This window comes from Brassica oleracea, chromosome C8, assembly GCF_000695525.1.
Source record: "Brassica oleracea var. oleracea cultivar TO1000 chromosome C8, BOL, whole genome shotgun sequence".
NCBI lineage: Eukaryota > Viridiplantae > Streptophyta > Magnoliopsida > Brassicales > Brassicaceae > Brassica > Brassica oleracea.
In genome coordinates, this window is record NC_027755.1 from 21,826,150 (window position 1) to 21,853,941 (window position 27,792).

At 37.5% G+C, this 27,792-nt stretch overlaps 7 protein-coding genes across 12 annotated transcripts; 2 read left to right on the forward strand and 5 right to left on the reverse strand.

The window, feature by feature from the left end:
• Positions 1 to 870: 870 nt before the first annotated feature.
• Positions 871 to 2,306, reverse strand: LOC106310167 (inorganic pyrophosphatase 2-like). Its single transcript, XM_013747384.1, has 4 exons — positions 2,086 to 2,306; positions 1,854 to 1,975; positions 1,546 to 1,747; positions 871 to 1,427 (listed from the first exon to the last, which is right to left on the reverse strand). The coding sequence occupies exons 1-4, from the start codon at positions 2,230 to 2,232 to the stop codon at positions 1,062 to 1,064; spliced, it is 837 nt and encodes a 278-aa protein (XP_013602838.1). The 5' UTR covers positions 2,233 to 2,306; the 3' UTR covers positions 871 to 1,061.
• A 2,024-nt stretch (positions 2,307 to 4,330) lies between these two features.
• Positions 4,331 to 8,968, reverse strand: LOC106312553 (serine/threonine protein phosphatase 2A 55 kDa regulatory subunit B beta isoform). 2 transcript variants are annotated; one of them, XM_013750114.1, is made up of 14 exons: positions 8,547 to 8,968; positions 7,868 to 7,971; positions 7,680 to 7,775; positions 7,474 to 7,593; positions 7,141 to 7,326; positions 6,712 to 6,803; positions 6,329 to 6,447; positions 6,049 to 6,172; positions 5,763 to 5,886; positions 5,600 to 5,668; positions 5,424 to 5,515; positions 5,253 to 5,330; positions 5,090 to 5,157; positions 4,331 to 5,008 (listed from the first exon to the last, which is right to left on the reverse strand). In XM_013750114.1, the coding sequence occupies exons 1-14, from the start codon at positions 8,668 to 8,670 to the stop codon at positions 4,872 to 4,874; spliced, it is 1,533 nt and encodes a 510-aa protein (XP_013605568.1). In that variant the 5' UTR covers positions 8,671 to 8,968; the 3' UTR covers positions 4,331 to 4,871. The 2 variants fall into 2 exon arrangements, with proteins under 2 accessions (XP_013605568.1, XP_013605567.1); XM_013750113.1 differs by having other exon boundaries at positions 7,138 to 7,326.
• Positions 8,969 to 11,876: 2,908 nt separating this feature from the next.
• On the forward strand, positions 11,877 to 16,466 carry LOC106311898 (D-3-phosphoglycerate dehydrogenase 2, chloroplastic). The gene is made up of 3 exons (XM_013749223.1): positions 11,877 to 12,550; positions 14,522 to 15,009; positions 15,447 to 16,466. The coding sequence occupies exons 1-3, from the start codon at positions 11,941 to 11,943 to the stop codon at positions 16,212 to 16,214; spliced, it is 1,866 nt and encodes a 621-aa protein (XP_013604677.1). The 5' UTR covers positions 11,877 to 11,940; the 3' UTR covers positions 16,215 to 16,466.
• A 263-nt stretch (positions 16,467 to 16,729) lies between these two features.
• Positions 16,730 to 22,501, reverse strand: LOC106307332 (cleavage stimulation factor subunit 77). Its single transcript, XM_013744258.1, has 21 exons — positions 22,156 to 22,501; positions 22,021 to 22,083; positions 21,817 to 21,926; positions 21,601 to 21,701; positions 21,333 to 21,394; positions 21,115 to 21,255; positions 20,893 to 21,021; positions 20,593 to 20,639; positions 20,169 to 20,232; positions 19,946 to 20,066; positions 19,707 to 19,765; positions 19,559 to 19,621; positions 19,211 to 19,351; positions 18,798 to 18,862; positions 18,564 to 18,660; positions 18,334 to 18,393; positions 17,883 to 18,035; positions 17,712 to 17,778; positions 17,373 to 17,621; positions 17,090 to 17,281; positions 16,730 to 17,006 (listed from the first exon to the last, which is right to left on the reverse strand). Exons 1-21 carry the CDS (start codon positions 22,207 to 22,209, stop codon positions 16,834 to 16,836), a joined length of 2,211 nt encoding a protein of 736 aa, XP_013599712.1. The 5' UTR covers positions 22,210 to 22,501; the 3' UTR covers positions 16,730 to 16,833.
• Positions 22,502 to 22,930: 429 nt separating this feature from the next.
• LOC106308952 (nucleolin 2-like) lies at positions 22,931 to 23,272 on the reverse strand. The gene has a single exon (XM_013746051.1). It carries the CDS (start codon positions 23,270 to 23,272, stop codon positions 22,931 to 22,933), a length of 342 nt encoding a protein of 113 aa, XP_013601505.1.
• A 312-nt stretch (positions 23,273 to 23,584) lies between these two features.
• LOC106309954 lies at positions 23,585 to 25,210 on the forward strand. Of its 5 annotated transcripts, none has more exons than XM_013747123.1 (5): positions 23,585 to 23,646; positions 24,083 to 24,191; positions 24,271 to 24,544; positions 24,630 to 24,784; positions 24,883 to 25,210. In XM_013747123.1, the coding sequence occupies exons 2-5, from the start codon at positions 24,099 to 24,101 to the stop codon at positions 25,078 to 25,080; spliced, it is 720 nt and encodes a 239-aa protein (XP_013602577.1). In that variant the 5' UTR covers positions 23,585 to 23,646; positions 24,083 to 24,098; the 3' UTR covers positions 25,081 to 25,210. The 5 variants fall into 5 exon arrangements, with proteins under 5 accessions (XP_013602577.1, XP_013602579.1, XP_013602575.1 ...); XM_013747125.1 differs by having other exon boundaries at positions 23,633 to 23,646; positions 24,086 to 24,191; XM_013747121.1 differs by having other exon boundaries at positions 23,640 to 23,794.
• A 102-nt stretch (positions 25,211 to 25,312) lies between these two features.
• On the reverse strand, positions 25,313 to 27,282 carry LOC106307818 (transcription factor GTE5, chloroplastic-like). Its single transcript, XM_013744880.1, has 4 exons — positions 25,952 to 27,282; positions 25,816 to 25,861; positions 25,633 to 25,734; positions 25,313 to 25,553 (listed from the first exon to the last, which is right to left on the reverse strand). Exons 1-4 carry the CDS (start codon positions 27,092 to 27,094, stop codon positions 25,504 to 25,506), a joined length of 1,341 nt encoding a protein of 446 aa, XP_013600334.1. The 5' UTR covers positions 27,095 to 27,282; the 3' UTR covers positions 25,313 to 25,503.
• Positions 27,283 to 27,792: the final 510 nt, after the last annotated feature.

Sequence of the window (27,792 nt, forward strand, 5' to 3'; positions counted from 1 at the left end):
ACGAGAGGAACACGATGGTAGTCTTGGATTCACGAGATTCATCACGGTTAGGAAGTTATGGGCGATTTACTAAACGGAAACGAAACTGAGCTTAAGGAATGCGGTTTCCGGCGATTACCTAGGGTGTTTATCGGTGGTGGCAAGCTGAACGTGGTCACGGCGCACGGTTGCTCCGGCGACGAGCTCAGGTGAGCTTTCTTCCTTCTTCTCCTTCTTCTCTCTCTCTTTCTCTCTCTCTTTCTCAAGCTTTAAAGAAGATGGAGATGGTGGGGAAGAAGGTGGAGATGGTGGAAGAGAAGGTGGAAGTGGTGGGGTTGGAGAAAGAAGTGGAGATGGTGGAGATAGTGGAGATGGTGGGAGTGGTGGGTCATTACAAAATAGTTATGAAAATCTCGTTGTTAATTTCAACATTCATTCACTGTTTTCATGATATTCTCTAATCTTCTATCCATTTATCAATATAGTTTAATCTTTTTTAATATTTTAAATAAACTTAATTATTTATTATATATCTACCTTTTTAATAATATTTCCATAACCATCATCTTTGATATTTCTTTTTTTTTTCTTCTCATAGGTTCAAGATTTCTCCATCCTTGGAACGTTTTTTGTTCTGTGATTTGGTATAAAATGTAACTAACCCCACTATATATTTTGGGCTTAGAGAATGATGATCTCCACCATAAATATAAAACTAATATTAAGATTCCGAAGCAAGCCCCGTTAGGACATGATTAACTCCGATTTTTTAGCAGAGGTTTTTAATTCATGATTTGACACTTTATTGGTTTTTTTTTTAGATAATTTTCGGTTAAGAACCGTTTCTTATCCGAAATTAAGAATCTCAGTTAAGAGGTTGGGGTTAATGATGGTCTTAAGCTTGCAAATAAAATTACTTGCATTACATCACTTGAGAATCAAAAATAACACACTTACGTGCATGATTCACTATAATTAACTTTAGGTGTATATATCTTATACATTTTTTCTCGATTACATTATGAATATTATTATATTTCGAAACAAAAAAAAATCTTCGATTATTTTGTTCTCTTCATCAGTCACTTGACGAGATGTAGAGGAACCGGAAGAGAAAGAGGCAACAAAGGTTCATGAACAATCCCAACAGATGTCTTGCAATGATCAGAGCTCACCATCTTCTCCATCTCCATAATCTCGTTGATAAGTCCCATTAATATCCTCTCCATAGCTTCACCATCGGTCCAATCTCTAACCGTGGCCTTAACCAATGCCGGATTTTGACTAATCAAATCCCAAACCGGAAAATTCTTCCTTGGCATCATGTAATCTTCAGCTTTGAGTCTAAGACTAGGACAATAATCACCAGCACCATCTCCTAGGTAGATCATCTTCATATTCTTTCCTTCTTTGGTAAAAGAAGCTTGAATCCTCTCAATAATCAAACTCTATTACAATTATAAAATAAAATTATTAATTATAACAGTAGAAACACAAACCCGAATCCCTATAGATTCAGCATATGACATGTGTTGATAGTATATATAACAAAAAATTCATGTATACCTTGCACATGTTAGGAGGGCAACGAGAGCAACCATGGGAAGATTTGGTGAAGTCATTGTAAGGAGAGATTCTTAACCTTCCTTGTTCATCTACAAGTCCAGGGTTTGTGTTAATCTCTGAGAAATACTCACTAATCCCGAGATGTTCAACAATGGTTTCGATGAAGAACGTGTTGGCATCACTCACTATTCTCAGCTCGCACCTGAAATATTACCAGGATTATAATGGATTATTCATTACTATAAGTCTTAATCTTTAATAAATAAAAAATCTCTAATCAAATAAATTAATTTAAAATTTTGATTTACCCTAAAGCATGAGCGGACTTGATGGCAGGGATGACACGAGGATGAATAGGGATCCTTCTCAATACTTGTTTGATTTCTTCAATGGTTTTACCATGATCATGAAGCTCCTTCATCATCCGATCCTGTTACGTAAAAAAAAGACAAATATGTTTTAGCTTAAATTTCGAGAATCTTGACGAACACGGAAAAAAAGCCCTAACAGAGAAGAGAGAGAGATGGATGATGAACAAACCATGAGAGAGTTCCAAGGCATTGTGGGGAGAAGCTGTTCGAACAACTCGGTGAAGCCAAGCTCATCGACGACCCAGTTATCACTGTCCACGTCGATGATCGTCTTGTCGAAATCGAATACGATGACAATGTTGTTCTTGTTAGCCATTGTTCCGACAAAACAGAGAAAGACTCTTGCGGGAAACCTTAAAGTTTGTTAGGTATCTGTGTGATTATTATAATGAATGTGGAGGAGATGAATGTGGTTTATATACAAGTGGAGAAGAGAGAAACGAATATGGACTTTTTCAGAAGATGCCATTGGAATATTACTTTGAGAGTATGCTAAGAAAGAATTGGTATTTGGTTCTTATTTTTTTTAAACCGTTGGATCTAATGATGGTTTTGGTCAGATGTTGACTAGGTGTGCTGATCCGACGGTGTTTGACGCCTCTTGGTTTATTTTCTGGGGTATTATTATTATTTAACTCAGTTTGGCTTGTTAATAGTTTGTTTAAAGTGGGATTTTAGGCAGCTGAGAAGACACGTGAATGAGATAAAAGAATATTCCACCTATTAATCCGTTCCAATTTTTTATTTATTTATTAGAATAAATTCTTACCAAATAAAAAAAGATTTTGTCTTGAAAAAATACTAAACCAAAAAAAAGTATACGCAATGTATATTGATTTTTTTTCTTCAAACGGTTATTCTATTACTCAAACGCAATATATTTTGATTTCTTTCTTCCTTTTGCATGGGATATATATGGATGATATTTTACTACCGAGTGACACATTTGCTCTTGCTTATGTATATTAGCTTATGATATTTCTCAATTAAATTACATTTTATTTCGTGTTTTCGGCATCACATTCTTTTATAGGGAGAATAATTTTGTTCGAATGAAACAAAAATTATGCATGGTTAGTGGTTTTATCTAATAGGTTACACGCTTTGTCGACAAAGCTAAGGCCACAAACCTATCACTCGGTTGGACTAAACCTTAAAACGTAGCATTTATCAAAATTTAAAGTGTGAAATACATGTGGGGATTGCATCAGAAGGCACTAGCGAGTTGAGGAGGAAAGTTGAAAGGAATATTCTTTGAGTTAAGGATCATCATATTTCTTTGGTGGCCACATCTTTCAATCAATATTCATCCATTTGATTTCTTCAATTATTTTTTTTCTAAAATTGAAAGCAATTTCAGCCGATCACCAAGTCTTAGTATGACAACACAACACTGTATGTGTATATCTCTATTTATAAAATATTCATAATATATCTGGAATTTATCTGACTATATCAGAAAGATCCCCATCAAAACATTGTTCTTTTATTCCTCTTCCTCACGTCTTTAGACAACTATTGTAATATTAGACAACTATTGTAATATCAAAGGAAGTATTTTTTTAGTTGTAAATCTGTAGAGCCACGAAAATCCATAGTAGGGACGATTCGTCACTCTAGAACAACTAGTTGAATGGTTTTTTTTTTTTTTGAATATATGTTAAATTTATTCAAAAAAATAAATAACATTCTTACAACTAGTGCATCAGTTTTTTTTAAAAAACTATGGAACTTCTATGTAAATGATAGAAAATTGTGTGTCATCTTGTGGCAAGCCACAGATATATATAGACCTGCTGTCAGTTTGAAGTTTCCCTGTTGGCGAAAAGCTAAGCATCGATCCCGAACTTGTCGATCCACCATTCTCGCAAGTGTTACTGCTGTAATAGGTGTAGTAGCCCCATGTCTCATATCATTCCTTTCTTTCCACAGTGAGTATATTGTGGCTTGGATGGTGTACCTTGTGAGGAAAGTCTCAAGTAGACCTTGATTAGTGTCCATACTCAGGTCCATTAATTCCGACCATCTTGTAGTGAAATTTGCCTGCAACAGACCAGACATTAAGAGTGACCAGACCTCCGATGAGGTAGACGCATTCGAAAAACAGATGCTCCCGAGTTTCCAAGCTAGTTGAATGGTTTAAATTTCATTATCTTATAACATAAAACCACAGTTCTGTCTAACGTCGCATGGCCATATTATGTTATGGATATATATATTCTCCATATTATCCTCTATACTTGAAGCCATTTTTAGTATAATTAGAGTTCTGTGTTTATCATCTACTAAGCTCAATAATCAGCAATGACAATGGCAGATCGTGATAATATGTAGTCAAAGATGATACTGTTCTCAACATTGAGGATATGAGGATTTGAGGATACAAGTAATTTTTTATTGTGGGTAGCAGTAAAAATTACAAAAGGGTGTCTGGAAATACAATTGAAAAGAGAGACATATAGAGAGCATACGGAGTGTTCAAGAAGAAAAAGATATGACAAAAGAATCAATTAACAAATTGCAACACAGACCCTTCCCAACGTCTCATACTTGAAAAAAAAAATCCCACACAACATAAGCTGTTTCTTCTTAAAAGAGTAATAGAATCGAAGCTAAAAGAAAGAGGACAACCTAAGTAGGAAGGGTGGTTCAGATATTTCAGAAAATTACCCTTATGGTAAAAAAGATTTCTCCTTTACTTCCCCAACCCAACAATTTTTACCGTCTAACTCCTGAAAGATTATACTGTTTCTTCTTCCATGGACAGCGTTGCAGTGACTGGTCAGGCTTTGGTCTTGGTCACAGCATAACTCTGTTACTACTACACCTTTTTTCTGGTTACATAATCACTTTGGTAGAGCTAAAAAAGAGCGAGAGAGAGTCTGGAAAAATGAAAGGAAAGTTAAATTGGAGCAAGCTGGTTCCATGTTTTTTTCTTCCATCTCTCTCACCAGTTCATGCATAGTACATGTACAAGCTGTTCGCTGCTGCACAAGCAATTGAGTTCTCTGTTGGGTGCCAAGCCATGTGCAGCAACTTATTTGTGAAGTCATATCCGTTCCCATTCGCCTCTGCTCCTGGACTCTCTGATCCTGCGTCCAAACACAATTTTTCACTACAGAAGAAGACAGTAAAAGCTTTGAATGAGTAGATTGTAACTACTACCAACTAACCTCGTCTAACCATACGTGTCATGCTGCTAATAGTTCTGGAAGGTCTTGCAGGTGTCTGGATTTGCCTCCTAATATAATCAATGGATGCAAAAAATTGCAATTGATCAACATAAATCTATAACTTGGGGTTAAACTATCAATGTTCTCTGTTTTTTTTATTTACCTCATAGGGTTTTTGCTAGCTTCCAAAGTTGCAGCTTCAGTACTTCCTTGAGACGCTCCAAATACACGGAATAGATTGCTGGTTTCAAGCACAATAAGTTTAGTCATTTCTTCATCCCTTATATAAGATAGAATAGTATTGGAATTGACCAAAACACAAGCAAGCAAGAACCTGTAAGAGCCTGTTGCTACCCTCAATCCATCACCACTTAGGCAACACTCGAATTTATCAAAGATGGAGTCATTTTCATATAGATCGCATAGCTGCAAACGCGGTAAAAACATAATGTGGTTAGTTTTCAAGAAATAATCATCAAGTAAGAGATGCCCACAGATAGAAGCGCTTACCTTGGGTCTCAGATGTTCATGAACCTGATAAGATGCAACCGGACCAGAATCCATGTTTATGTCCCACAGCTGAAACGTCAGAAAGGGCAAATATCAGAAACTACTAAAGGTTACACTTATGTTGGCCAAAAATTAGAAAATGTGAATCAGATGATTTCCAAACCTTGAGGGTCATGTAATCGCGGCTAAGTATGTATCTCCCATCTTTTGAAAATTTAATATCTGAAATGGAGGCAATTATCTCTGTGAAAAATGATCTGGAACCAGGCGCTTCCGGTTCTTCAAACCTAAGATATGAAGTAGCAAAGGTCAGTGGTCTGAAACTTTAGTCTAATAATCTTCACTTGCAAGTCATTTCTGACAAGATATGAGACTTGTCTACTTATTTATATCCCTTCTTATTTAGAATTTTACCCTTTTCGATGAAGGATGAGGATAACAGAACTTACAATTTAGTATGAGAATCACACAGAGCTGATTGCCTCATATCAATCAAACGGATGGAGCCTTTTGAGCTGCTATATGCGAGCATATTACAATGGATTGGATGAAACTCAGCAGATGTAATAACCTCTGCAGACACCATGTAGTATTCAAAACATGCTCGACGAGCATATATCTTATATAGTAAACGTGAAAATAAGAGAATTTCAAAATATGGAGGTGAAAACATATACGTGAAAATAAGACAATACAAAACATAACTGATAAAAAGGGAAGGAAGCATACCAGTTAAGTCCTCCATGTTTGTAGGCTTAACATCAACAATGTTGAAGCTCTGGTTGCTGATTTCCAAATTCCAGAGATTTACGCGCAGATCATCGGCAGAAATGAAGGTTTCTCCATCGCTTCAAAGTTTAGAAAAACATACATCAGTGCAATGGAGAAAACAATGCACTGTAAGGCATGTACGTACTAGTTGTGAAATTTAATATCAACTAAATTCGTTAATGAGAATGGTAGCACAACAAGACGTGAAAAGACATGTATAATAAAATTCTAAAAGTGTATTTAAATATTTACTGAGATGGAAAATCAAGGAGAAAGACAGTAAAAATGTGGTTATAAACATATCACGAGTGAAACATATAAAAACTTAGGAAAAAGAATACCTGCTGTTTGAGATTGAATTAATATGGTAATCATGTGCATGAGCATACACTCTTCGGCATCTTGCCACAAGGCTTGTCTCCAGGCTAGTCACCTAGATATGCAGAACGACCCATTATTCCAAGCGAAGTATCAATTGACTAATGCATGTCACAAATTTGTACTGAGCTTTAGTTACAACATAAGGAAAGATGGCAGCTAGTAAACTCCCTACATTTCACAACTCAAGTAGTAGGAAAACATGCACACCTTCCAGTCTCAAAGTACAAAGCAATCAAATAGATCACTGGATCAACTCTTTATACTGGAATCAAGCTAAAGGCATTCAGCAAAAATAATATAGTAGACATGCTGGATATAAATATGCATATAGTTTTTCAAATCCTGAAACTAAAAACTTTCAAAATAATACTGCGTTTAAGTACAACTACCACAGGCAAACGCAGAGATGGGAGGCCTCCTGGAGGGAAGGAAAATTTGCTCAGGTAGTCATGCGCTGGATCAGCATGTACTCCATTAGCAACTACTGGAGGAGGGCTACTTGAACTCGGTTGACCTGGAGTTTTCGACGGATCAATATTCATTTCACTAATTTTCTTGATCTTCTTCTCTTGTACCTGCTCGATCAAAAATGAGTAAGGACGTCAAAAACTCTTTCATCTTTTTGTTTTTTACGGAGCATAACAAACCAGTTTCTAGACCACTTTCGCATGCGACACCTAAAATATTCCGAAACAAGCTAAAAGGCCATTCAAATGTCGCACCTTCCAATATTTGATGGTTTTATCATTTGTGGAAAGCAGAAACAATGCACCGTTAGCTGGCTGACACCACCTGATTTTGTTGATTTTCTCCTCTATTTCCAAACTCTTGAGATAGTCAAACTGAAAGAGATAGAAGACCGAGATTGTTTTGCATCACTAGCAACAGAAATATTCATAAGTGAATGAACATGGTTGTAAATATGTACCTCTGGTTCATGACTCTGAAACTCTGTTTTATATCGAAACTCAGGGTGCCTAACTGTGTAGTCCATCTGCTCAGCATCTCTCCTGGACCCACCATTCTGAAAAATAACACCGCACAAGAATGCATTACAACACAACACAAGACATTTTTACGATTAAAGTCAATCTTACAGAAGAAAAAGGAACGTACATCTTTGTTATCAGTCCTCTCAAAAAGAACTACTCGACCCCCACGGTCACCAGTTGCAAGATGGTCTCCACTCTTATCAAATTCAATGGCTGAAATGATGTCAACTGGAACAAATGTGTGCAAACAGAATCGTTACATAAAGAATTCATCACTAAACTGTAGGAGCTAAACACATTAAAAACCATAAACTGCAGCTAGAATAATCTTCTCCATTACATAATGATAGTAAACAAGTGAAGAAAAGTTGGTACAATAACATGAGAAACGTTGAGAGACACGGCAGATTAAATTAGTATCATACTGAAAGTGAATAAAACCACCTCGTTACACTAGTAATCTTATCAACTCAATCTTACAAATTCAATTCAATGCATGAACAATTGACAACACTTCATCACTTCTCGCACGACACACAATTCATCATACGCTTCCTAATCAGTGGAAACACAGTAGCCATGGCTATGTCATTAAACAAAGAGAAGCTTCTAGCTAGCTTAGATTACACCTCCTAAGTCACACAACTAACAGTACAAATCTAAAAACACTCAGAACACAAGTCACATAGATTCATCAACGACACACACTAAGCAGGCAGATCAGATCCAAACCACAAATCAAATCCTTAAGTCATCAAAACACCCTCCGGATCTAAAACAAATCTCCTCACGCAAAGTATTACCTTCCTGGACTTCTTCTCCAGCGGTTCGCTCGCCGAAGACCTGAGAGAATCTCCACTCTAAAGGCGGAGGAGGACCACCACCACTAGAAGCAGCACCGTCACCACCACCACCACCACCGTTCATGTTTCTTTCTTTTGCGTTGATTGAAAAAAATAAAATAAAAATATCCAAACCAAATCTGAGCTTCCAAATCTCGATCACCGAGACGAAGATCGCGTCATCACCATCACCAAATCCATCGATTCACATTCCATTCCATAGTTTCTGTTCCTCGATTGAATCACTTTGATCGATGATTGATTTCGTAGAAAATGGAGGAAGGAACGAGAGAAGAAGGAAAAACGCCTTCACCTTTTTGTCTCTCTCTAAAAGGATAAAATCGGAATTACAATCTTTTTTTTTCTTGCTTCGGGACCAACACGAAGGATCGAATCGTATAAGCTAATGTCTAATACTATAATGTTCTTTGTCCTGATTATCATGGTTATCGTTAGAGTTACAGGCGGTGACGTGATTTTATTCGCTCAGTAAATATGAGTGAACGGTGACCTGCGAAGTCGCATGTCATTGGTCTGTTGTGGAGGTGCGCTTGCCAGTTGACACTGTTATATGATGGGTGATGTGTATCAATATCACTAATACTGTTTATAATTAATTAATTATGCCAATTATCTCAAATAAGATTCCATTGCACATTGTTTTGCTTTATACAAAGAACATTATGATTTATGTGATTAACAAATTTACAACAGGAGATGCTAAGAACATTTACTTAGAATATAACTTGTTCTTACATAATTTCATTTAATTATTACATATGTAATGTAAGAAGGATTTAACAGGTTTATAAATTGGTAGGAAACAATTAACATGTATAAAACCAAGTATTAATCAGACGAATTTAGAAGTCTTAGTACTCAAAAACCAGTATATGAATTAATTTGATTTTTGGATAAACAATTACAAAAAAATAAACTTGAAAGGAAAATTAGTACTCAGCGACTACTAAACCGGAAACAGTAAAACCAGTTAGTCCATGTTGATTTAGGGAATGTGTTCACAGCTTCCTCGTTTTAAACGTCCCCTTGCCTCATATGCAGAAGAAACTTGCTCGAGTGATCTCTCCCAAATTTTAAGGAGCCCTATATAATACTCGGAATTACATATCTTAACCGATTCATTTGCAAGAAAATGGTATAAAACAAAGACGAGTATTAGGGATCTAACTCACACACACACACACACTGTTCTATATAGCCACCACACAAATGAAAGCTTACTGGCATCAGCATCAAAGAGGGGACTAGCTCGCAGGAGAGATTGATCTTCCCATTCTTGCCAAAATATCTGAAAGTTGTTGCAAGCTATATGTTGGTTATGTATAAAACATATAAAGGAAGAGATGTTCATTGTGTTGGGGGTTGAAAGAACTGAAAGGATGCTTGCTCGAGTTTACGAATTAATTTGCGTTTGGAATTTTCTGATGGTGTTTTCGGTATTTTAAGTGAGTTTTACATTTTGAACTTAGGTTCATTAGTCCCAAGTAACTTGGGACTGATGATGTTGCCCACGGAAGGGTTGGATCAACTTAAGATCATGGTATATCCTGAGTATATAGGCTTTTGAATCATTAGGAACAATCAATCGTTAGCCCATAGTCCCTAAAACATGAAACTAAGAAAGAGAAATGTGCCTAAGGCGGCATGCAAGCAAACTGTGCACACAAAGAGAAAAAGAGAGATGTTCGCAATTACTACCATAAGAGTCCCCTACTATATAGGCTTGGGCATTTTAACCTCAACCCGAAAACCCGAACCGGAACCGAACCGAAAATTTACATGTATCTTTTGGATCTAAATTTCTTTTACCCGAAATAACCGGAACCGAAAGGAACAGACCCGAATAGATCCGGACCCGAAAAAACCCGATCCGAATAGACCCGACCCGATAAGAACCGATTTGTACCCGACTTAAAAATATGTATATCTAACACTATGATATTTTTGTGTTCTATTTTATATATATTATTTTATGATTTAGTTGAAATATATTTTGTTAACAATATTTGTTATAATTTTTTAACATTTTTAAGTAATATGAAGTTTTAAAATGTAAAATTTAGAGTTTAAAAATATTTTATTTTAGTTATTAATAGTTTCATTTTAATTATTTTGTAAAATTTTAGATATATATGACAAATATCAACTAAATTTGATGAAGTTGGGTATGTCATGTCCTTTTCACATCCCAAATACCCGAACCCGACCCGGACCCGATATGGACCCGAAAAATTACGGGTATTTTATGGGTATTTTAATTATAGACCTGAACCAACCCAGACCCGAGAAGAACTGACCCGAACCCGAACCGAAAATTTCTAAGTACCTATTGGGTCTAAATATTTAGGACCCGAAAGACCTGGATCCGAAAGGAACCGGCCCGAACCCGACCCGAAGACCCGAATGCCCTATATATGTCTTTTTTGGACAAACAAAAAACTTATGTCTAAACCTTCAAATTTGTATAAAAAAGGAAAAATTATATAAACTCTTACTAAATTGTTTATATCCTTCAAATTTTAGGACCGGCTAATGCTTAAAGTATAATCATCTCACTAATTGGCGTGTCTCTAGATCAGTCAAAGTTCTTAGAAGTCAATCTCTCATGTCTTGTGTTTTTTTTAACATTATCATGTCTTGTTTATTGCAGGATATTCTTATCAAAGAATAAAATAATTAGTGTATAGTGTATATGACTATGTAAAAATTGCAGTTCGAATCTATTTTTTACTGCGAAAAAATATATAAAGAATTAATTGGTTTAAAGATGCTTTTGAAAATCCAATGATGCTAGTGGGGAATCATCGAAAAAGATTGGTCGACAGTTATTTAAATTTGATTATTGAGGATGCACATGGCGATAGATTCCTAACCTATCACAGTAATAATATAGACAACAATGTATTTTAGTGTCAAAATCTTATATTGAATAATTCTATTATCACGTGTAAGATCTCATTGATTATAAATTCATAAGACTTTCACTAAAAAAGCTTGTCATTACATTACCTGCTCGATACAAAACATTTTTTTGAATTGATATATCAAATAGTAATGTGTTTACTATTCTTATATGATTTATTTTTCCTGAGACAACGATGTGCACCAAGACAATAACGCTATACTTGATGCATGTTCCTCTCGTTTTATATAACTATCTTACCAACTAAACAATTCAACAGAATATACATATATTTTAGGTAGCCGAATTTATAATTTGACCGCGAAGTAAAAAAAAAATGAATCCATAACATGTCTATTAATAGGCACGTTTTGCCTCGCCACACTCTCACACAAAGCAAACAAAGTAAAAAAGAAAAAAAAGAAACAAATCATGGCGCTTTCGTCTTCTTGTTCAACGCTCAAAGCCGTTAACTCACGGTGGACATCACCAGTACCAAAACTCGCCGCCCTCCGTCGACACTCTCTGTTACCGGAGCTCCGTTACACACCAAACGTGAAACTAACGGCGACTAACGCCTTGAGAACCGTCGAGCAAACGACGTTAACGGAGGACAACAAACTCTCCACCTACGGATCTGACCAAGAAGACCAAGAGTCGCTTCCAAAGCCGAGGATCCTCGTCGCCGAGAAGCTAGGAGAGGCCGGAGTGAACCTCCTCAAGGATTTTGGCGACGTGGACTGCTCTTACGAGCTTTCACCGGAGGATCTGAAGAAGAAAGTTGCGGAGAGCGACGCGTTGATCGTGAGAAGCGGAACGAAAGTCACGAGGGAAGTGTTCGAGGCCGCGAAGGGCAGGTTGAAGGTGGTGGGAAGAGCCGGAGTTGGGATCGACAATGTTGATCTGCAAGCGGCGACGGAGTATGGATGTTTGGTGGTTAATGCTCCGACTGCTAATACGGTGGCTGCCGCCGAACATGGTATCGCTTTGCTTGCTTCTATGGCACGAAACGTCGCTCAGGCTGACGCTTCCATTAAAGCAGGTATGTTGGAGAAAAAAACACAATTCACGTTTTTTGAAAAGTATGATATATAGATTTAGAGTTATAAATATCTTAGTATAACTTTTGATAAATATTATTTTGATAATTTAGAGGCTACCTAACTTATGCATATTAACTTCTAAAAATTTGTAGTAAAAAATGTTTCGTCCGTTTCAGCAAAAAAAAAAAAAAACTAATGTTTCGTCCGAGTATGCTCAGAATAGCTCTGGTAGAAATTTGAATAAGATCTAGATTTAGCAACATATATACAAGTAAAATTGGTTGAATAATTTTATGTACTTTTGATTAATTGAATTAGGGCGATTCGTTAACAATTGCGAAAGTAATGGTTTTACTATATCGATTAAAAATATTAATATATTTGTATTTAGTTGTGGAGCCGTCATCAGATCTTGAGCAGCCTACTGTGAAAATATGAATTAGATCTAGATTTCAACAACAAAAATATGTTAATTAAATAACTTTCTGATATACTCTGGTTAATTAACTGGGGTTGTTAATTGCGAAAGTAGTCGTTTACTATATAGATTATTAACAACAGTTAAAAGATAATATATTTGTATTTCATTGTGGAGCCGGCATCAAATCTCGAGCATCATGGTCCACCATTTGAATAGTAAACAACTTAGTGGTTTTAGTGTTGTCTTTTGTAATTATTGCTGAATTGAAATTTTCAACTAAGTGGTAACCTGTCGTTGTGTAGTAGAAAAGTCACAGTAGTAGGCTAGTAGTACTGAAAACAAGCATAAAATTAGTTCACGTAAGTAGAACAAAATACCAAACGTGACTTTTCTCGTGGGTCATGGCTAGTTTTACCATTTGTGTATGTATAATTTCTGGTAGAGAGGTGGTCAAGTGCGACAACTTGACAAAACAAAGTTAACCCGTAAAGGCAACAAGAACTGCCAAAGGACCGGTTATAACCAAGCGCTCGTAGCTGTCCGCCACCCGGGTTCGAACCTTGGCCACAGCTGTAAATCCGTTGTGGCGCTGGACTCCTTTCGGGGATAGTTGGGAATGTGACTGCCCAGATACCAGAGTTATAAAAAAAAAAGACCGGTTATTGCAGAAAATTAAAGCATGGGCCCTAAGTTAAAATGATTGGGACCACTAATATGGTTAGTCATATGACTCATATTTATTCATTTTGGTTTTCTCTTCTCGAGTCTAAGCATGCACCAACCATAGTACACCAAAGATTATTGGAGTCTCCTTTGCCTTTAAAGTCCCAAAACTCATTAAGTTGAAGCAATCATTCACTTACCTGATACTGTATTTTCTTCTTCACCTTTATGTCACAACTCATCACTTCCACCCATTTTGGAATCTCGAGCATTATGGCAATATATAACTTTTTGGTCTTCTTTTTCTTTCTTTATTAATGGTTTATTACTCATTTTTAATCACCTAAATTGATTCGGCGTGGAGTAACCTTGAGTGGCAGAAGAATATTCTTTGATCAATAATACACCTTCACTATTGCTTAGTTATTATAATAATCGTAGATTTAACTACACTGCACAACAAGTGGGTCTTTGAAAATTAATTATGCATTATAATTTTACATACTCAATTATTTGATTCTAGTAAAGCATTAACATCCGACCGTGACATAAAATGGAGTGATCAAGTACAATAAGATAAGTTTTTTTTTTAAATAAAAAAAAATATTTTAAAGGGTGCTCAATATTTTTTTTTAAAGAATAAGTGTCACTAAAACAATTAAAATATTAATTTTAACAAAATGTTTAAAAAAAACTGTTAGCGAATCGTTAAAAAAAATCTTAAAGTTGACTTTTTGGTGTGTAAATTGTAAATTTAATTTTTTCTCAAAAAAAAAAAGAAGTAAATTGTAAATTTAAGTTGACTTGAGCTTTACCGTCTCTTCCGTGGAGTAATAATAGATGACGTGTCCAGTACGTTACTGAAAGTTCACATTTGTTTTCCCAGGAAAATGGGAGAGGAGCAAGTACGTCGGCGTATCTCTCGTCGGAAAAACATTAGCCATAATGGGTTTCGGAAAAGTCGGAACAGAGGTGGCGAGGCGAGCCAAGGGACTCGGCATGAACGTTATCTCTCACGACCCTTACGCTCCAGCAGACAGAGCTAGAGCTCTCGGCGTCGAACTCGTCTCCTTCGACCAAGCCATCTCCACCGCCGACTTCATCTCCCTACACATGCCGTTAACTCCCGCCACGAAGAAGGTTTTCAACGACGAAACCTTCTCCAAGATGAAGAAGGGCGTTCGTCTCATTAATGTAGCAAGAGGCGGCGTCATCGACGAGGATGCGCTCGTTAGGGCTCTTGACTCAGGAGTTGTTGCTCAGGCAGCGTTGGATGTGTTCTGTGAGGAGCCACCATCGAAAGAGAGTAGATTGATTCAACATGAGAATGTTACTGTCACACCTCATCTAGGAGCTAGCACCAAAGAGGCACAGGTACATACATACACTTAGGCCTGCGGGTTTCGTTTTTGGGTAGTTCGGTTTGACCAAAATCTAGCTGAATTAAACCATAAAAAATTCGGTTCGGTATCCAGATAGTTTGGTTTTTAATTTTTTTTTTACCAAAACTAACTGATTTTTTTTATTTTGATTATATTTCGATCGAAAATTTGGTTAAAGTGAGTTAAATTCGGATAGTTTCGGTTAGTTTGGTTAATTAGGTTCGAGATTTTGATTAATTCGATTAGTTCAAAGTTTGGTTTACATTTTTTTGAAAAACTGAACTAACCGATTAGCAAACCGGAAACCGAATTTTTTTAAAAAAACCTGCCGAATTGAACCAAACTAGTAACCGAACTAATCGAAAATTCATATTTTATATGAAATCTTGTGACATGATTGTAACGTACCTCTGTTTCTGAACTTCTTAGGAAGGTGTAGCCATCGAGATAGCAGAGGCTGTAGCAGGAGCATTGAAAGGAGAGCTATCAGCTACTGCAGTCAATGCACCAATGGTTGCTCCTGAGGTTTTAACTGAACTGGCTCCTTACATTGTCTTAGCCGAGAAGCTTGGTAGGTTAGCTGTGCAGTTAGCATCTGGAGGTAAAGGAGTACAGTCCATCAAGGTCGTGTACCGTTCAGCTCGTGACCGAGATGATTTGGACACTAGACTTCTCCGCGCTATGATCACTAAGGGAATCATTGAACCCATCTCGGACTCTTATGTCAACCTGGTGAATGCTGACTTCATAGCTAAGCAAAAGGGTCTCAGAATCAGCGAGGAACGAACCGTGGTCGAGTCATCACCAGAGTACCCTGTTGACTCCATCCAAGTTCAGATTTCTAACGTTGAGTCCAGCTTTGCTGGTGCTGTCTCTGATGCTGGAGCTATAAGTATAGAAGGGAAGGTGAAATATGGAGTTCCGCATTTGACTTGCGTTGGTTCGTTTGGTGTGGACGTGAGCCTTGAAGGGAATCTGATACTGTGCAGGCAGGTGGATCAGCCAGGGATGATTGGACAAGTAGGTAACATACTCGGAGAGCAGAATGTGAATGTGAGTTTCATGAGTGTTGGACGAACAGTTGTGAGGAAACAAGCTATCATGGCAATAGGAGTGGATGAAGAACCAGACAAGAAGACACTTGAGAAGATTGGAGGTGTTTCTGCGATTGAAGAGTTTGTGTTTCTGAAACTATGAAAGTTTGAGATGGTGTCACAGTATTGTGGCTTTTGAGAATAAATTGTGACCCGGATTTAAGGTGTTTGTCCAGTGGTCAAGCTGTAGGAAAATGTGTGTCATTGTGATTGAATGTGAGTCTCTTTGGTACTTTGTTCTTGTTTTGGTAATGATGCTTTTGATTAATGTCATGTTTTTCTTGTTTCTTGATATCCACTAATATGCTACTATGATCTGTAACCACTATTTTGATATATGAACTAGCATTAAGTATAAGCTTAAAGATTTGATAAACACATACTTCCTCTGTTTTTTTAATACATGTTTTTTATAGAATTTTTTTTGTTTCAAATTATAGCGTTTATAAATTTCTATGTAAAATTTATTAACAGTTAATATTATATACCAACGATATTGTACATTCTATTTTATTATTGGTTAAATTGTTATTAGGTATATAATTAGTGATAATTTTTATTTATAAAATGTAAAAAATTAAAGCACAATCCTAAAACGTTAATAGAGGGAGTATGATGTAATCCAAGAAGCCTATTTTTATTGCATAAATCAAAATTGTTGGGAGTAATAGATTACAGAACCAAGAGAGGCTTATACAAATTTGCATATCTCAAGTATTCTTTTATCCGGTGCTACCAGATAGCTCACCGGAGTAGGCACTACCATACGATGCGGAACCAGTTGGTGTTTGTGATGATGTTGAGATCCCCCGAGCCTTACGCATTTGCCTTAGTCTGAATACATCTGTAGGTAGAGGCTGGCTTTGTATGGAGGCAGTATCATCGTCTTCTTGCCCTGTCAAGAGAGAGAGAGAGAGATTTAGATGATTCACCATGAGCCAATATTATTTAATGCTTGAATGGGCAAAGAGAACTTACTATCTGAACCTTTTCTCTTTGTAGCTCTTCTGTCTCTTGGCAATCTCTGAGATCCACCTCGGTTTGGACCTGAGGGATCATTTTGACTTGGAACGTTGCCTTTAGCAGTAAAACTCTGCTTGGCAGTTTGACCTGTTGGTAAGTCACTCTGCAAACATATTGAGAGAACAACATCCACATTGGGTGTTGGGCCTGAAAAGAATTGAGAGGAGGTCGGTTAGTGGAAACCTATTCAAATGCTCAGTTTAAATACAAACTTGGAATTGGTATTAAAGAGATTTACCGTCAACATGAGGCAAGTTAGCTAAAAAAGCTAACAATGCAGGTGGAGTAGTCTTTGGTATTTCATCAAATGTGTTGGCTGAGACATGAGTTGCAGTTGCTGTCACATTACTTTGAAAGATGTTCGAAGCAGAAGCCGCCACTGGTTTTACAGAACTAGAAAACTCAATTCCTGATTTCTTTGCTGGGTCATAGACGACCATCTGAGCTGTATCTGGATAAACAACCTTTGACGAAGAAGCTACACTACCTGACAGTCCACAAGGAGATTTATTTACTTAAATCATCACCAAACTTCAACATAATCTATCCACGCCAGAAAACTAAAAAAACTACAGACCTATAGTTGCAGATCCATGAGGTTGGTTTGTCTTCTCTACTTTCTTATTCATATTTTTCACAAGCAACTGTTGTGAAAACATCGATCAGTTAGAATTGGAACTTACTTAGATGCATCATCAGTAGTTATTAATCAAGCTAAATGTGATATATTAGCATGCATGGGACATACCTCTTGTCTGGATAAATGATCAAGCTCATTCGAAGTGCATGGCCAAAGATCCATGTAACTGTACCGAGAAACAACATCTTGAAGTGAACTATCTAGAGCAGGAGATCCCTCTTCCCCTTTTCCAAATAGTGCTTCTTTCCTCCTCTGCTCAACCTACAACAAAGTTGTCGAAGTTAATACAAAATATCTCAGACTGAATACTAGACAGATATTGTCCTAATTAGTTTGAGAAATGATTTGAAAGCCTCAGCAATTTTAGTAATATTCCATGCAATCCAAAGCCTGTCAGATGGAATAAGACCAATAAAGCTGGGACTCTACTATACAACAAACTTGTCATCTAAAGATTCTAAACGAAAAAATACTCACAAAAAGCTTACAAAACACATCAAGCTAACTGTATTTGCTTTCTTAGTTTAGGTTGACAACAATCAAATAAGTTAAAGAGTACCTTTAGAATACTAGCAAGATCTCCATATGTTTGTTCAAACTGAACGAATCTATTCCAGACCTGCACAGGATGAGGCAAGGAAAAAGTTACGCCTAGAATGCAGTTCATAATTGCTACAATCAAATTAGTTGCTCCGGTTATTTTCCTTGTCTCTTTTCATGCTAAAGAACAAAAAACGCTTTCTTAAACGGCTCTGAGAAACGAAATAGGAAACATCACTATTAGCGTACCTCAGCAGATTCTTCAGTGGGTAGTGTGCTTAAAGCCCGTTCAAATAGAGCTCTGATATTTCTATCATCATTCAGTCTAGTCAAGAAATCTGCATACCTAGAATTCAAAGCAAAACCAAACCGGTTAAAAATTGTGTGTTTTAAGGAATGTTTGGGAGAGAGAACAAGTTTGAGTTCTTCAATAAAGAAGAGTTTCAATTATATATGTTGAGAAAAATAAAAAGGAAATCTTACTCAAGGATGTAAACGGGTTCAGTCATATAGCGTTTCAATCCCTCCTCGAAGATATTATGAGCAGCCTGCATAAGAATAGAACATATTCATTTCTTTTATTGTGAAACCGGAAAAAAAAAACTGAATTAGAAGCTACACTAGTATATTTGTCTTGCAAGAATGTCGAGTGGTATTTTTTTTTTTTTTTAAATAATCGAACAAGTGAAGAGTTTAAGATCAATAACCAAAACCCGCCGATATTTAAATCACATTGAGTTCATTATCCTAAAATTCTCCTGGCTTGCTTAAACAACTAAGAGTAAAATCAGACGGGAGGGTGTTCTGAACTTGACTGAACGACCACTACGTCCTTCACAATCAATTTATCAAAAAAAAAAAAAAAAAACAGTTCTTAAACATAGACCAAAACCCACCTTTGGATCCTTGTCAAGACAAAAGGCCATTGTAGCAAAAGCAATATACACATGATATGTACAGCTAGGAGATTTTCTAGCTTCTAGAAAGTACTTGCGAGCAGATTCAACACCCTCTGCCCTCCTGAGAAAACGAAGGAACTGCAAAAGAATATAAAAAGTATATCACATAAAGAATTTTCTAGAGGAAGAAACAATCCAAAATTCAAAAAACTATACATGAGAAACAAAAATCATGATTATGGTGGACAAATACAACAGTCAGTCGATGAGTAGCATATGACTATGGAAAGCGTAGATATGCTCTTTATGCCAATCTTAGCAGTCCAAAGTTCTGAGTGTTCTTACTTGTATTTGTGCCAAAGAGTTTGTGCTAACCCCCAAAATGCTTTCATATAAATTCTTTGCTGACTGCAAAATCATACAACTGTGAGCAAAGAGTACGCGAACAATGGAGAAAGCTCTATAATGAGAACCAAGTAGCAAGAATGAAAACCTGAATAGCTCCACGAGCTTCCTCCAACTCAGCATAAGCATATTTCAACATTTCCGAATCTGTGTGAGCAATGTAGACACTTAAATAAATGAAAAGACTCGCATCATGCACACAACAGAAAAAAATAGATTCTTAAGGGGTAGATCAAATATAAGATTAAATCTACCAAAGAGTAATAGTCAAACCTTCACAAAGAAACTAGTTCACAGACAAAAAAAATCAAAGGATAGATCATTTACCAGGAATAGCTTTAAGAGCTCGCTGAAATACTTTGATTGCAGCATCTGTGGAACCAGATTTTATGTGCCACTCAGCATAGTCATACCACACATCGGGATAGTGGTATAAACACATCAGACACTGTAAAACCAGAGCAATAATCAGCCAAGAATGAAAGAACCACATTTGGGAGATTATTCCTACTAAATTTCAGCAAAAGTATCGCACTGACGCTTCTCATACCTGTTCATAAACATATATAATCCGCTTAGTTGACAAGGCCGTGTCAATCCTTTGAGGGTTTCCTCTGCAAATTACAAGTGTATTAGAAAAGACGCAGAGGTTTGTTATATTCAAAAGGACTAGTTGAAAAACAATATGCACAAGGTCCAATCATCACTTGTTGGATCTAACTGGATAGTAAATCATTCCATTTTTCTAGCTTCTATCCTCAATAAATCTCAACCAGAAAATTACGGCAGAGAGATATATAAAAGTCTTATCATTAGGCGTAAACTGAAGGACCAATTATCTATTGCAATATATTAATATCTAGCATTTGATTTTAAGATACCAGGAATTCCTTAAGAAAAATGGCTAAGCAGCTATGTAAGAACATATGTCATCACTGAATGAAATGAAAGAATATAATATTTTGGGGGTTTACTTCTCAAAGGTTAAAAACTTCTTCCAGGCCACCCATTGCACTTCTTCCTGCATAAAACCATAAGGCAGTGTGAAGTACCAAAGTGAGCCAATAATTTTCAATTGAAAAAATGAACGAATCAAAGAACTTATAGTTCACTATGTACTCCTTATCGTATAACCAGATGTCATGACGTAAATCTATGTTCATGATGTCCTTTTAGCCAACTTAAGTGTCAATATCTCCAATATTATCGAATAGAAAAATAGAACTATAGATTCAGCAGTTCCAAAAAGAAGCACTGAGTGAGAAATGATCTACCTTGGAAGATCCTGTTGGTGGTACAGCAAGCATGTTCCAATCAATGTCTTCAATGTACTTCTTGCGCTCCCTATAGACAGCTCTGGCACTGTTAAACTTTGGTTGATAGTCATTTACAAGTCCCTTGGCCTGCTCAAAAAATAGATTTTAAAGAAGTTTGTTCCTGTTTCTAATACATTAAAAGATAAGAAACCACAGAAGATTTGTAAAACAGAAGTTTACCAACTGACGGTTAACAGAATTCTCAAAGTTCTCATATTCTTTCCAAAGTTGCTCAACGTGGTGAGTAGGAGTTAATATAGCTCTCTGATAAACTTTTCTGAGAGCAATCTTCCGTTGCATATCTTCGTGGGGGTTAAGAGCCTGCAAGAAAATCTATTCATTTCTCTGCAATAACGATTATAAAGTATTAAGGACAAAGTAAGAATGGTATAACGAACCGGAAGAGATTTTAGAAAGGTAATGTACTCGGTCCATATAGGCCCAGATGCTATGTCTGTCCCTGCAGATTTATACACATCGAAATAAACGACGACATCAGTAAGGGCCAAGTTATCTTATGTGCTGACATGTTAAACCGAATCTAGAGCTCTAAATGGATGCAAAGCGGCTACAGCCAATGGTAGCGATATGCATAGGATGATGAAGCAAAGACCATTTCATATGTTCTTTTGAAGTGTCATTACATGTGAAAGCTAGAAGGGTTACCAATATAGTTGAGCGTAAACTCGAAAGCCTTTGTGGTCTCCTCTTGACCCTCTGCTCCCTTCTTATCATAGACCTTTCTGATGAACCGAATGTAACATTGCCTAAGAAATTAAGATGTTTTGAGTTATATCCAAGGAGATGGAAAGCAAACTTGCACTGTAGCTAAGCAACAATGAGACGGAAAGATCTTGTATAAAAAGGGAAAGCAACGCATACCAAAGGGGAACTTGAAGACAGGTCAACAAGCAACGACTAAATATCTGTTTGGTAGCGTCATCATTGTTCACAGCCATTTGTGTTTCCACATACTGCTTCCAAAACCTCGCCTACAGGATTAAGCAAGCACCCACTTAATAAAAGAGGAAACTTTACATCACAATCAAACTCCAAAACCACAAGTGAGCGGCATTGGAAACTTACAGAAGTAGGATACAGTGACAAAAGCTGCTCGTAGATCGGCGTCGCCTGTGTAATTGGTAAGTGCTGAAAGGAAGCAAACAATTGAAAAAGTCAGAAAATTTTCAATAATCACGAGAATAATAAAAGAGTCTGTACCAAGGCTCTCTTGGCTAAAGCCTCTGCTTCCTCGACGTTGTACTTATCAGCCATATCCTCCAAAAACGCAATCTTTGGGCTTTAATCGGATGAACAGAACTGAGATTCAATTCAATCCTCCGGGGAGTCTAACCAAATCTTCTACTGATTCAACGCCATAAGTCTCGCCTCCAAAAAGAGGACCCGTTGTAGCTCAGATCGCAAGAACTGACCTTCGCGGCGGTGTTATAAGTAAAACCTAATCTGAGTTTCAACAATAAAACAACTCCTCCGGCGAGTCTGGCCACAACACGGTGACCGGCGATTGAGAAACGGAGAGACGCAAAAGAAAGCTCGAGCCTTTTTTTTCCGCGGTCACCTGTGGGGTTGGACTGTCTTAAATAAACCAATAAAAATAAAAAAAAAAGGGCGTATTTGTCTTTTTAGTATTGCTGTTTTTTTTCTTTTTTTTTCTTGTTCTTTCCTTTTATATTGTGATTTTGTTTTTTTTTTACTATGAAAAGAAGAAGTGCTTAAAATACCGAAAGATATCAGAGCAAGTCTTTCATTACAAAAATAAAAATCGGATTGGTAGTAAATAAAAAGTGATAAATTGCATCATATTCACAGGTTTAAAACAACCATTAAGCTTCTATCAATTGACATCAGATAAGGTTGTCTTCCGACCGCTGAATAGTGTCTTCTGATTTTCCTGGTTAAATTTGATCTTTGAATCAAGGTTTTCTTGTAGAAGGTTGTATTCGTACCAAAGCCTATCTTCAAGGTTGTAATTAGGTCAGAAAGGGTACTGACGAGCTATCTCAGCCACGCTAACAAAAAGCTTAGCACCATTCTTCTCTTGCACAGCCATTGTTGCTTCGTACGCAGAAGCAAACTCAACAAAGACACAGCCCACACGCTCACCCTTTTGGTCTACAATAAGTCGAACACTAACAACTTGTCCAACATCTTTGAAGAAATTGACGATATGTGATTTTCCAATGGCGAGAGAGAGATTGGCAACAAAGACGGTCTTATCTCTCAAGGCAATTTTCTCACGAGTTTCATCAACTGCAGCAGCCGCACCTTTTTCTTTCATGTAGTCTTCATACCAAATCTTGTGATCTTTGCAATGCATGGGATTACTATTTACAAATCCGGAGGTTTTTCTTCGGATATAAGTCTTTGTATTTTTAACAAAAAAAAAATCAAACAAATCCATTATAAAATCAAATTTATTAGTAAATTCGTACGATTGAATAACACTTAGATTAGATATAAAATTTATGAGTGATACGGTTGTCCCATAGAATTTCTCTTATAATAACCCTATTAAATGGTTTTGTATCCGTTTCAATTATTAATTGGGTTTACACTATATAAGGGCACAAACCAGGCCCACGTTAACCTATTTAGATCTATCTTTGTTATTATTAAAAAAAAAAAAAAAAGAGAGAAAAGAAACTTATTTATTTTCCGGGCTCGTTCTTCTCCGTCAAGTCTATTTCTCGGGTCTCTCTCTCTTTTCTTTCATTGATCTTCATCTATATCGGTGTTTTAGGTTTTTTTTTTTTTTTTTTTATCTCTTTGCCTCCTCCTCTTCTTCTCTGCCCCTTTCTCCCTCACAATCTCACTTTTTCTTTCGTCCAATTCTATGCGCGTAAGACTTTTACTATCCATGTGCTTTTGATCACGATTTCGATAGAATTGTCTGGTCTTTTGTAACAAGTTAAAAAAAAGGGTTAAAAACCTTTTCCGACCAAAACTGATAAAAGATTCTTTGGTTTTTAACATCTTGGTCTGATAAAAGCATATAAGCTGTTTCGAAAGTTTGACACTTTACTTTCTTTAACTTAATATTGAAAGGTTCTTGTTTTCATCTGCGTTTTTAGAAGTCAATCTTGTTTCAGAAATGTATTTTAATTTGGGATTTGGTGTTACTTTTCAGTAGTGGTGTGTGAGCGATGAATACAGAATCCAAAGGAAGAGCTTGGTATGGTAAAATCTACCGTAAGCTTGAAACCATTCTTGTGGAGGTTGACAGTTTGGCTGCTCAGGTACTTTTTCTTTTTCGCTAGCTTCTGAAAGTCTCCGAGAGTACAAGGAAATGAATGTTCTCTTATGTTTGTTTGACAGGGTAAGGTTTCTTCGAGTTCAAGTGATCCTCCAGGATTGGATGATGAACCAGAGAAACTTAAAGAGGATCATCGTTCGCGTACAGGGCAGGATGATTGTGATCAGAAAGCAACCACTTCCGGTTGCCGCAAAGATCCAAAGTCTTCTCAAGTTTGTAATGATGATGATGCTTTTGTATTTCCTCCTGGGAATTGTACGGGTGATTCAAATCTAGCTGCACCTGCTCATGACAAAGTGACAAACATGAAATCCTTTAGCAGCAACTCTATGATGGGTTTGTGTCTCTGTGTTGCTCATGTTTTTCTACAAGTTTTTGGAATTGGTTCGGTTCCATCATGTGTGCAACTTTTAATGTGTAGTTAATCAAGATGAGTTCTTCATTGAAGACTTTGATGAGGCTCCGTTGGATACTATTGATTTGTACGACATGACATTTCGAGAAGACCCTTCAGATTTTGACGACAATTTGCTGTATGCAACTCGTGACAGGAGCAGGCAACTCAGATCATTCAAGGTCCCCTCTCTTTCTCTCATACAAAACCTTGCTAGTTTCAGAACAATTGACCATATATTATAGTCTCATCCTGTGGGAGATTGAATACTAATCATCAGGGAAAGATAATGGATGCTTTAACTTCGAAAAGAAGAAGAGAGAAGGAGTATGAGCAGCTTGCAATATGGTTCGGAGATGCAGAAATGGGTTGTGATGCGATGAACGCCAAGAAAAATGAGACATCATCTCTAAACACCAAAAGCTCAGAGTCAAACGTGCCATTTGCATCAGAAGATTCTGAGTGGGAGCTATTGTAATGATAAGATTGTGAGTGGGAGCTATACATGCTTAACTGTTCTATTTTTGTGAAACTCATGTGATGCTTTGAACAATATATATATACTAAGATCCAATCTGATTCTTATATGGGAAATCAAATTCTTGCTCTTGCCTTTTCTATTTCCTTTTACTTCTCTAAGCCGTAGGATTGCTTCAGTTAAGACACAAGGAGCAAGACGCAAGGAGCAATCAAGTTTATTAGATCAATGATGAGAGACAGTGACATCTAAAAGTTGTTCATTTCTTCTGTACAGTAACAAAAACCTAATACAGAAAACAAACAATCCAGCCTGGTAAAAGTCATCAACGTAGAAAAAATCTAAGTGTGCTATTGAAAGAGATGGGTAAACAACATGACAACACTGACTCTAAAGCTAGACCCTTTTTAAACTTCTCAGGCGCTAGTTACCCGTATCTGATCCGCGTCCTGAAGAGCTGTCACTGTCAGAATCTGCAAATCAATAAAGACAAGTGATGTGAGTTATGATGCTGATAAGGTGAAAGAGCTGACAGAGAGTTTCAACACTTACCACTAGAGCCAGACCCTGTGTCACTGCTAGAACTATTAGAACTACTTGATCCACCTGCGTTGTTTTCTTGCCGACCAGGAGATGACATGCGAATTGCTTTTCCTGGTTACAATAATCATTAATCCATGTGTAATTAGATACTAATTAGTAATTACATCCGACCTCGTGAGCTAAAAACCTCACCTGATTCATTAGCTCTTGATGTTTCAGTGCCAGTTGCTAGAGTGGTCTGTGAAAGCAAAAGAAGCAACAATGACATTAACAAAAACCATTAAGATCAAAAAGACCTGAAACAATTACCCAAGGAAGGGAAGCTTACCGGTTCTTGGATACTATTGTGAACAGATTCAGCATCTCTTTCAGAACCAAACCCCTGATCCTCCTTTTTATTGCTCAACCCCTCCTTATACCCAATCACAAATCTATAAAGCTCCCAAAGCGTTTGGATGTCAACACTATCAATATCCAGCTCAATCTCATCATCCTGCTGCGACAGTTCCGGATTACTCTTCTTGATAATCTGAACCACCGTCTCTAGTTTGTCATAAGGCAAGTCCTGAAGCTCTTCACTGAGTCTCCGCTTCTCATCCATCGTCAGGTCCCTAACATCAACAGGCGCCTCCTCCTCCTCTTCCTCTTCAGGCTTCTCCAGGGCACTAGTAGTCACAGTCTCAGGCTCCACAGGCGTCGGCATAGACTCAGCTCTCTCCAAAGTCCTATCCTCAATCACTGCAGGCGGAAGCAGTGGAGGGGAACGTACCGCCTCCACAACAGGAGCAACAGGAGGAGAGAACAACGCAATGTCGCGAGTCGGTTTAACCTTCCTATGAAGATTATCAAACTGAACCTCAATAGAAACCCACTTCTCTTCAAACATGTTCAACAGAAACTTAGCCATACTATGCACCTCATGCCCAACGGGGTTATACAATATCGCATTATTAAAAGTAAGCCTCACATCTTCAGCGAAATCAAGCGGAGACTCATACAAACCACTCCCTAGCTTAGCCTTCACCGTCCCCAAATCCATAGGCTCCTTAACAATACTGTGGTAATCATGCAAGCCAAGTACTTTAGCGTCCACGGGAACATTAAACACCCACCCATCCTTATGCTTCATCAGCTTAGTAAGCAGAGCGTTGCAGCTCTTGAGAATCTGAGCATTACCTTTCTTGTTACCTGTTTGTTTCGTCTTCTTGCTCTGAGGTTGGGGATCGAACCGCGTCATCAAGCTCCTGACTTGGTCTAGCTCGGCCGTTAGTTTCCGTTTCAAGTTCCGAACTTCGAGCTTGGAGATTGAGCTCAAGCTGACCTTGAGCATGGGGTAGTCGTCGTCGTCCTCCGAGGGGAGTGGGACCGATCGGTTGGGTCTGGGGGCCGCCATTGGTTTGGATCGGTTCTGGGGAAGCTTGTGGTGGCTCTTCTTCTTCGAAGCGCCTCCACCTCCGTGATCAGAAGACATTTTCGAATAGGGTTTCTCTAGGGTTTTAAGGTCGGAGGAGTGACGAGGTGTTGACGCCGAATCGAAGGTTGATTGAGATTGAAAGAGAGGAGCTTTAACACCCAAATCGCTATTGATTTTGCAGAAGACGAAAACCCTAGGGGAAGAGTAGTCACAGGCAGCTCGCGAGGATTGCGTGAGCTCACGCGCTTTATCGCCCGAGATATAAGCGGAAATAAACACATGTCTAAATGGCAAAAGGAAGCTAAATTGAGTAGGAAGGGAAAAGACTATAATTTATCCTAATTTTATTCATAATTAAGTGGGGAAATCTATATATATATATATTATATTAAAAGGGTTATACGAGGAGTAGGGAGGCTGTCCACGTCGACAACAAAAATCAACCAATGAGAAGATTCTTTTTTGAAACGTCATCTCGGCTGTGGGTTGTTGGGCTTCCTTTATTTTTCTGAGCCCAAATATTGATGTCAATGGATATTGAGATGACTGACGAGACCGGAGCCACCGAAGAGTCTCCATAATTCCACGCTCTCGAACTTGAGGTGGGGGAGCCAGCAGACACTTCAAGTGCATGAAGATCGATGATTCCATGAGTTCCAGCTATCATCGACTCCGACGGTGATCTTCGTCTTTGCGATTCGCGGCTCCTCTGTTTCGATCCCGTTTCGGTTCGGCGAGTCTGAGCATCAAAGCAA